This window comes from Scylla paramamosain, chromosome 9 (genome assembly GCF_035594125.1).
Source record: "Scylla paramamosain isolate STU-SP2022 chromosome 9, ASM3559412v1, whole genome shotgun sequence".
NCBI lineage: Eukaryota > Metazoa > Arthropoda > Malacostraca > Decapoda > Portunidae > Scylla > Scylla paramamosain.
In genome coordinates, this window is record NC_087159.1 from 30,752,501 (window position 1) to 30,762,500 (window position 10,000).

The following is a 10,000-nucleotide window of genomic DNA, read 5'->3' on the forward strand; positions in this document are numbered from 1 at the left end:
AGTGCATAAACTCTACGGGAAATGCATCGATAGTTTCATTACTCTACGTATAACGCGACGACAGGTTCATTGCTCCCGCTCGCTCCTCTGAATGCTGCAGCTGTATGTCGAGGAATGTCACTGGAAGTCGTAGCACAAGACAGCACACGTCGGAGCGATGAGGTGAGGAATGTGCGAGGGAGAGGAGAGATTCTGTCGCTGCCTTTGTGACCGAGGTGTTGTTTTGTTAAGGTGATAAGCATGTGTTGACTTATTGTGGGTCTTATTAGCATTTGAATGGGGAAATTATGCAATGTGATGGCGGTAAGTAGTAGTTGTATTAGTAACAGCACTAATAACAATAATAATAAAAATAATGATAATAATAATAGTAATAATAATAATAATAATAATAATAATAACAATAATATAACAATAACAATAACGATATCAACATCAACAACAAGATCAACACAGCCACACACACACACACACACACACTATAAGGAAGCCAATTACCGCTCAGATTAATGGCCATTCAAGGGGTTTTGCTGATGATGATTAATTTATTTACCTTAATTTCTTCTCCTCACAGTCCTGCGGTGGAGGTGGTGGTGGTGGTGGTGGTGGTGGTGGTGGTGGTGGTGGTGGCGCCGTTTCTGCCGCATTCATCTAAAAAGGAAGTAAAAGTAGGTTACTTATATATTTGTTTGTGAGGACCCCCTTTACCTTTACCTTACCTTGCATCTGAGACACGTCCTTGTTCGCACCACGCCTTACTCCTTCCCCTCACTCCCCCTCGCTCCTTCCTGCCTTCCTTTTCTTACTCTGTCTTATCTTATCTGTCTGACCACCTCCTTCCCTTCACTTTAGTTTAATACTTTTCCTTCCTTCTCACTTTGTCATTCCTTACTTTTTTTATCTTCTGCCTCACTCCCCCATATGCCCTAATCCGTTCTGTCACACCACCTCATTACTCCCCAGCATCACACTTTGCTTCATTCCTTTATGCTACTCTGCCTCACTCCCTCACCTCAGATCACTCCGTTCCACTCACTCCTCTTCTCTCAATGCAGTTTATTCACTGATCGGCACTTTCTCCCTTATTCTGAGTCATTTCTTTTTGTTACTCTGCTTCACTCCCTCAGTTCACTCCGGGCCCCTCACTCCTCTTCCCTCAATACTTTCCACTTTGCGATTCGCACTTTCCCTCCCACTCTGTCTCATTCCTTTCCTATTTAGAATAGTATGTTTTTTTTTCTCAACTCCACAGATAACTGTACTGATGATGAAAAAAAGCAATCGCACTAATATTTCAGACCCACTCTACCTCTTCCTTCGCCGCGAGCTGCTCCTCTCATAATAACACTCTGCTCTTGCACCACACAGTCTTGTTAAATGTGAGGAGAAAATGTCGCAGTCAGAAGGGAAGTTAATTCAGTCTGAGGTGAGTCAAGATAAAGGAAACGAGGCAACACGAACAAGCTCATATAGGACAATACTTGAAGCATCAAAGACTTCAGAAGAAAAATAGAAAGAAAGGAAGAAATGTGGGGTTTCCTGTAAGGTTAATGAATCTCTCTCTCTCTCTCTCTCTCTCTCTCTCTCTCTCTCTCTCTCTCTCTCTCTCTCTCTCTCTCTCTCTCTCTCTCTCTCTCTCTCTCTCTCTCTCTCTCTCTCTCTCTCTCTCTCTCTCTCTCTCTCTCTCTCTCTCGTCATTCAAACTGTATTGATTTATCCAAATAATAATTGCCTTAATTTCTGATCTTTCAACACGCGAGGATGTGGAAGGAGAGAGAGAGAGAGAGAGAGAGAGAGAGAGAGAGAGAGAGAGAGAGAGAGAGAGAGAGAGAGAGAGAGAGAGAGAGAGAGAGAGAGAGAGAGAGAGAGAGAGAGAGAGAGAGAGAGAGAGAGAGAGAGAGAGAGAGAGAGAGAGAGAGAGAGAGAGAGAGAGAGAGAGAGAGAGAGAGAGAGAGAGAGAGATGAGGCAATTTCTCACCCCACCTCACACTTTGGGGTGTGGAAAATCTTTGTGTGTGTGTGTGTGTGTGTGTGTGTGTGTGTGTGTGTGTGTGTGTGTGTGTGTGTGTGTGTGTGTGTGTGTGTGTGTGTGTGTGTGTGTGTGTGTGTGTGTGTGTGTGTGTGTGTGTGTGTGTGTGTGTGTGTGTGTGTGTGTGTGTGTGTGTGTGTGTGTGTGTGTGTGTGTGTGTGTGTGTGTGTGTGTGTGTGTGTGTGTGTGTGTGTGTGTGTGTGTGTGTGTGTGTATGTCCGCGCGTGTGTGTATAGGAGAAGGAAAGAGAGAGAGAGAGAGAGAGAGAGAGAGAGAGAGAGAGAGAGAGAGAGAGAGAGAGAGAGAGAGAGAGAGAGAGAGAGAGAGAGAGAGAGAGAGAGAGAGAGAGAGAGAGAGAGAGAGAGAACATTTGCATTATGAATTTGTTTGTGTAAACCTCGAAAACACCTCTCTCTCTCTCTCTCTCTCTCTCTCTCTCTCTCTCTCTCTCTCTCTCTCTCTCTCTCTCTCTCTCTCTCTCTCTCTCTCTCTCTCTTTTCATGATCACCCAGGTAGTCAATTTGAATTTTCTGATCGGAAGGAAGTTATAAACCAAACCAATATTGAATTCCAAAAAAGGAGGCGAGAGGGAAGGAAGAAGGAAGGCTGCAAGGAACGAGGACGATGGAAGGAAAAGAGGAAGGAAAAGGAAAAGTTCAGGGGATGAAGTGGATGAAGGAGGAGGAGAAGGAGCAGAAGGAGGAGGAGAGGAGGAGGAGGAGGAGGAGGAGGAGGAGGAGGAGGAGGAGGAGGAGGAGGAGGAGGAGGAGGAGGAGGAGGAGAGTTACAGAAAGTACAGGTTGGATATAAGCAAAGCTCACAAACTTCTAATAAACCTCCGCCTTCTTCGTCTCATTTTTTCCCCAGAACTTTTAATGAGATTCATCATAAGTCGAGTGTCGCCGGGTTAGTGACCGCCGTGAAGGAAGGAAGGAAGGAAGGAAGGAAGCAAGGAAGGAAGGAAGGAAGGCAAGCAGGTGGCCATTGCTTCCACCTGCAACACTCTTGGGAAGGTGTGCGTTTACCACTTACGCATTCTTAGTAGGGAGCAGCCTCGAGAATGCAGCGGCCGGTCGGCTGGGTCAAATACTTTTTATCTGCAGCCACAGTAAAGTGTTTACCAGTGACATGCTGTGATATGTTTGTGGAAAGTGGCAACAGCACAGAGAGAGAGAGAGAGAGAGAGAGAGAGAGAGAGAGAGAGAGAGAGAGAGAGAGAGAGAGAGAGAGAGAGAGAGAGAGAGAGAGAGAGAGAGAGAGAGAGAGAGAGAGAGAGAGAGAGAGAGAGAGAGAGAGAGAGAGAGAGAGAGAGAGAGAGAGAGAGAGAGAGAGAGAGAGAGAGAGAGAGAGAGAGAGAGAGAGAGAGAGAGAGAGAGAGAGAGAGAGAGAGAGAGAGACACTGAGTAAAAATTTGATAGTGGAGTCGTAAAAATGTACCAATATAACCATTGCCAGGGACACTTACACTTAATACAAGCACAACAACTACACAGCTGCTAACGAACCTTCATTAACACACACATGCAAAAATTATAGAGTTAATAAGGAAATAGCTGTCGAGAAATACAAATGCATGGGAAAGTTTACCGTTCGTGGTAATTAATGAAAATACGTACACACACACACACACACACACACACACACACCATGTGAGAGAGAGAGAGAGAGAGAGAGAGAGAGAGAGAGAGAGAGAGAGAGAGAGAGAGAGAGAGAGAGAGAGAGAGAGAGAGAGAGAGAGAGAGAGAGAGAGAGAGAGAGAGAGAGAGAGAATGACTGCAAATTCACATGCGTATAAAATTCCTCGAATCTAGAATGAAACTAAAAAAAAATATATATATATATATATATATATATATATATATATATATATATATATATATATATATATATATATATATATATATATATATATATATATGCAGATAAAAAGAAAACATTACATGGAGCGCTATTGTCTCGTAACCAGCGTGCACGGAAACAATAAGCTGAATGTCGCGGTGGGAGGAAAAAAAAAAAAAACGTTAGGAAAACAGGAAACTACCTTATATTTTTACCTGAGAGGACAATACAGAGTGAAATAGTCTGATTCCAGCGTCACGTGAACGCAGCCCATGAGTTGGCAACTTTCAGCTCTCACAATAATCAGTGGTGTGTTTGTTTATCTTATCTCTTTCTTTGTCATGTTTTCAAGTGGAGATGTCCTTGATAGGAGTGGCCTTCCCACACTTAATAAGGAAACACCTCGCGGAAATCATTACAATGCCAGAATACAGTTCAGAGAGGAAGAGAGGCAAAGACAAGCACACAGACAAGTAAAGAGAAACAAATAGATTGTCCTGAATATAAACAACAACAACAACAACAGTTTAATACAGGAGATAAACAGACAGACAAGTAAACAGACAGGCAAATATATAGTCTTAGATATACAGAAGAAGACCAGATCAGTAAAGAAAATAAACAGCAGACAAGTAAACAGACAAGTCAACAGGCAGGCGCAGGTGAGTGGCAATGAAGGGCGGCTCAGGTAATGGGGTCGTTGCGCCAGGTCATGTTTTCTGCCATCAAATACGACCTTGTGATAATTAGAGCGTAAATGGACGGCGGGAAATGTAACGACACTTGTAATATGGCGATGCGATGCTGCGAGCTTCATTAGTGGCGGGCTGGGGTGGTGGTGGTCGTGGTGGTGGTGGGGGGAGGAGGAGGAGGAGAAAGAGGAGGGGGAGGGATACTATGGTGTTTACAAGACTTGGGAGGAGAAAGGATGAAGGATAGAAAAGGAAAAGAGAAGGAGAAGGAGGAGGAAGAAGAATACAAAGGAATACAAAGGAAAGCCAAACAGCAACAAACCTTTTGGTCCTTGCAAGGTTGCTTGGTAACTACTCATAACTAGCTACAGGGAAGAGAGACAGGTCAGCACAACAGAAGGCTCCTCCCCACCCATCACTCCCTCCAGCTTGCGCTAGCATGGAAATAGTTGGGAAAAGTACCATGCAGTATGGAAAAACTGACATGGAATTTTCATAGGAAAGGATGAGAGGAAGTTCTACTATTCACCCTACGGTGAACTCTATACACCTATCTGAAAATGAACACAATTTATAATAAGATTGGTGGAGGAGGAGGAGGAGGAGGAGGAGGAGGAGGAGGAGGAGGAGGACTCCTTTTACTACATTAACTTACTTGTATCCAAGGAGGAGGAGGAGGAGGAGGAGGAGGAGGAGGAGGAGGAGGAGGAGGAGGAGGAGGAGGAGGAGGAGGAGGATTCAAAGGACTCATTTTACTACATTAACTTACTTGTATCCAAGGAGGAGGAGGAGGAGGAGGAGGAGGATTACAAAGGCTCCTTGTACTACACTGAAGTAACTTATTTATATCCAAGGAGGAGGAGGAGGAGGAGGAGGAGGAGGAGGAGGAGGAGGAGGAGGAGGAGGAGGAGGAGGAGTGTTGGGAAGTAGTTATGATGGCGTAATAACATCAGCAGGAAGGACGCGACGGGAGGGAAGAAAGAGGGAGAGAGACAATGATAAAGTTGGTCGGGCGGGTGATAACTTTACCGATAAGACGAGCACATCTTGATGGAGGGTTATGGAGGTTCTCACGCTGTAACCCGACACCCTGCACGTCTCCCTCCCTTTACGACCCGGCAACACAGTAGGTATCTAGTAACGGGGTAGGCATCTGATAACAGTGTTCGTAGCAGCGATCTTCGGTATATTATGATCTCCACGTACCAGTGCCTGGTTGACTGTCACCCTGAACGGACACAAGGAGCCTCACATCACATCGCTATGGCAGGTTAGTGGTGTATTAAGACTATATGGTATATATATATATATATATATATATATATATATATATATATATATATATATATATATATATATATATATATATATATATATATATATACATATATACAGTATTTTCAATGTAAGGAGTTCACTGACTTCTGACTGGCTTTTTTCTGCTTCCCTCGCCGCCTGTCTCGCTCCTCCGCTCTATTGCCTTGTGCCAGACTCCGAGTTTTTTTACACCACTGGTTCTTGGCGGGTGACGGAGGCGATGAAGGAAGCCTACCACGAGAACGGCTACATCATCGTCAGGTAGGCCCCTGCTATCATTACTACCACTACTATTGTTATCACCATTACGACCACCATTACTATTATTTCTGCATATACAACAACTACCGCCATCAACATTACTACTGCCACCACTACTACTATTACCACCACCACCACCACCACCACTACCATATCCGTATCACCAACACCTCCTAAAATAATACGGCCTGGACCACTTTCCCTCACACTACGATAGGAATATGTTCAACAACGAGGAGGTGGCGAAGGTCCGAGAGGCCCTCGAAGACCCAAGCGGAGTTCAAAAGTTCTCCTTCAGCCGCTCAGACGGGAAGAGCCGCGACTTACGCTTCGTGCTATGGAACCATCCAGGGCACGACGTGACGGGCGTGATGGCGAGGACCCAGAGAGTGGCGGGCACGGCAGAGGAGGTGAGTGCGAGAACGGCAAGGATCTTTTTTCTTTTTTCTTCTTTTCTTTCTTTCCTTCTTTCTACTATTTTTGTTTTTTGTATTTTCTTTTTTTTTGTGTATTATTCTGACTTTTTTTTATTTTTCTCTAAAACTTGTTAAACTTTCTTTCCTACGATTATGTTTTGTTTTGTTGCTCTCTCTCTCTCTCTCTCTCTCTCTCTCTCTCTCTCTCTCTCTCTCTCTCTCTCTCTCTCTCTCTCTCTCTCTCTCTTTCTCTAGCACCTATATAGAAAACTCACTCTTTGCTTATGTAAATAAACTTCTCAGGCTCGAGCACTACAAACTTTCTCGATCCGTTATTCTACCTCTCCTCCTCCTCCTCCTCGTCCTCCTCCTACTGCCATTCAACGACCCTCCCTTACGCTACCCTACTCATTGACACACACACACACACACACACACACACACACACATACACACACACACACAAGGGACTAAAACTAACCCTGACGTCGCCTCGCCTCGCCATAAAAGGAGAGCGTTTCGTGGCGGACGCTCATCCAAGAGGGATAAGGCGTTATGTTTCCACCTTATTTCTTCCCTCATTTCTTCGCCACCTTTCCGTGACGCTCCTTCTCCCCTCGCTGCCCCTCCCCCCCCTTCTCTCTGTGTCTGCCTCTACGTTATCCTATTTCGTCTACGTTTCGTTGCGCAGTTCCCACAAATAAATTCATAAAGGTCAACATGTACGCTTATGTTTGTCTTCTCTTTATGTTCCTTTGTGTTCCTCCTCCTCCTCCTCCTCCTCCTCCTCCTCCTCCTCCTCTTCATGACATTCTTCCTCCTCCTCGCCCCTGACAGTTGTTGGGCGGGGACGAGGTGTACCACTACCACACCAAGCTCGTCATGAAGGATGCCAAAATTGGAGGGAAGTTCTTGTGGCACCAGGACTACGGGTGAGAGAGAGAGAGAGAGAGAGAGAGAGAGAGAGAGAGAGAGAGAGAGAGAGAGAGAGAGAGAGAGAGAGAGAGAGAGAGAGAGAGAGAGAGAGAATGTGATGTAAGAAAGGAAGGAAAAGTGGGAGGTGTTAAAAGAGCAATGAGAACACAAAGGAACGGCCACTGACACAATGCCGATACAAAACCTCTTCCACCACCACCACCACCACCACCACCACCACCACCAATACCATGCCTATTTTACGTAATGCCGTGGAAACTCACAACCACTTAATCACTTAGACAGCCTACCACTCTGTTAGTCCATTAAAAACCGACAACTGCAGCAACAGTAACCCTAACATCAACACCAGCACCACCAGTAACATGAAAAACAACAGCAAGAACAGCATCACCACTTTCAATAATGACACGAACATCACCAATAACGACATCAACAGTAAAATATACACAACATTTAGGAATCCCATTCAATTTCTCCCGAGAGAATAAAAAAATATCACAACGAGACAGCCACTTATCACCACACTCACCACCATCACCACCCCCACTATCCCTACTACTACTACTACAACTACTACTGCTACTACTACATCCACTGCTACTACTACTACTACTACTACTACTACTACTACTACAACTACTACTACTACTACTACTACTACTACTGCTGCTACTATTACTACTACTACTACTACTACTACTACTACTACTACTGCTACTACTACTACTACTACTACTACTACCACCATCATCACATTCATCTTCATCCTTCACCCTCGGCACGGCACGTATGGACAAGTAACACAGCCCCAGCATTCGCTCCATGCGGCGCGCCTTGTCGGCAACTCTTCACTATAAAATCGTGTTAATGTGTTCAGGTAGACGTGAATTTGTGTTGCGTAACCTTTGCCCTTTATCCATCCTTCCTCTCTCCTTCCCGTCCCTCCCCCTCGTTCTGGTATGTGGAGGAATCGCTGCCATTACCTTCATCCCCCCCGCTCCTTTCTTCCATCTACGTATATACAAGAATGGATGTCATTATCTTCACTTCCCTTTATCCTCCATCTATACCTGCCATTACCGTCACTTCCTCCTCTATCCCTCCTTCCCTCTCAAGTTTTTCCTTCTCTAGGCAGATGACACACCCTCTTCGGATGATATGAAGGAATTAACACGTTCCATTAATCAAGAACCTTCAGCTGTGAAATCAGCAGAGGCTTAATAATCAATTTACTGTCTATAGATTCCTTAGACCTCGTAGCTTTTACACTTCCCTCATATATGATTAAAGAATAATCTCTCCTAGTTATATTCACACAGTAGTAATCACCAACAGATTTTTTTTGTCTCAATCGGTGTTTTAACATCTCCTTTCCTGCCTTCCTTCTCCCGACAGATACTGGTACAAGAACGGCTGCCTGTACCCTGACCTGCTCTCGGTGTTCATTCCGATGGACGAGACGGGACTGCACAACGGCTGCCTTCAGGTGCTCAAGGGATCGCACCGCCTCGGCAGGATCGACCACAGGGAAGTCGGGGAGCAGCTGGAGGCCGACCCTGAGCGAGTAACAGAGGTGAGGCGGCGGCGGCGGCGGATTGGTGCGTCTTGCCTTAACGTGGACTAATGCGAGCAGTTCAGCGGTGAGAAAACACGGAATGAAGCACAAGCACTTCATTTCCCTGACGTGCCGCTACTGCTTCATCCCGTATTTTCTTGCTACCAAACTCCCCCCTCGCTCGTCTACGTTCATGCAAGACGTGGATTAAGCTACCGTTCTTAACACTAATCCAGGCTTAAAAGAGAAAAAAAAAAGACTAAATACATAAGATAACGAGCAATAGGGTCGTTAATCAACTGCTAATGAAAAAAAACTCCAATTAGCGTTTGTAAGGTTAAAAGAACCGAGCATGTGAATAATAAAACACTTCTTTACACTTGGAGGTGAGCTCGTCCTTTGAAGGTGTCGTGAGGGAGGGAGGGAGTGGGCGAGGCTGCACTGGCTCGCTGCCTCAACACACAGAGCGGCGTGTGGCAAACACTGATACGGAGCTTAACATTTCATAAAACTTCCCAGGGGAGAGTAAAAGAATTTCTTTCGGCTTAGAAGAATTACCGACACCAAGCATCATTCTCTCTTGCTAACACTAAGCCTGCTTGCGCTCTCTCTCTCTCTCTCTCTCTCTCTCTCTCTCTCTCTCTCTCTCTCTCTCTCTCTCTCTCTCTCTCTCTCTCTCCCAATATCCTTCCTCCTGTCCTTCCCGAACCCTTCTCTACATTTTTCTTCCCTCCGGATAACCTCCCTTCCTCCAATTCCTTCCCTCTGCCTTTCCCTCTTACTATTCTGTGCCTATCCTGTTTCCTCCGCTCCTCATTCTCCCCTTCCTCCTGTCTCACGTCCTTCACCTTCTTTCCACGCTTCCCTCTCTCCCTGCTCTCCCCACGCCACCAGCCCTCGCCGTCACCCTATACCTTCTCTCCTCCAGGCCTCAAAGTCTCTGGAACACGTG

General features: G+C 45.4%; 1 protein-coding gene and 1 long non-coding RNA gene across 2 annotated transcripts in view; one reads left to right on the plus strand and one right to left on the minus strand.

Moving 5' to 3' along the window:
* Positions 1 to 10,000, minus strand: part of LOC135103880 (uncharacterized) — an 85,664-nt gene that overhangs the window by 16,418 nt on the left and 59,246 nt on the right. Inside the window, exon 2 of the long non-coding RNA XR_010270229.1 lies at positions 554 to 651. This is a non-coding gene — a long non-coding RNA (uncharacterized LOC135103880). The remainder of the gene's footprint in view (positions 1 to 553; positions 652 to 10,000) is intronic.
* LOC135103875 (ectoine dioxygenase-like) overlaps positions 5,669 to 10,000 on the plus strand; it is a 7,387-nt gene continuing 3,055 nt past the window's right edge. Inside the window, exons 1-6 of the mRNA XM_064010794.1 lie at positions 5,669 to 5,830; positions 6,051 to 6,138; positions 6,356 to 6,548; positions 7,392 to 7,486; positions 8,889 to 9,066; positions 9,977 to 10,000. The exon at positions 9,977 to 10,000 is cut by the window's right edge and continues 171 nt beyond it. Coding sequence (XP_063866864.1) covers positions 5,752 to 5,830; positions 6,051 to 6,138; positions 6,356 to 6,548; positions 7,392 to 7,486; positions 8,889 to 9,066; positions 9,977 to 10,000 — 657 coding nt within the window. The 5' untranslated portion in view covers positions 5,669 to 5,751. The remainder of the gene's footprint in view (positions 5,831 to 6,050; positions 6,139 to 6,355; positions 6,549 to 7,391; positions 7,487 to 8,888; positions 9,067 to 9,976) is intronic.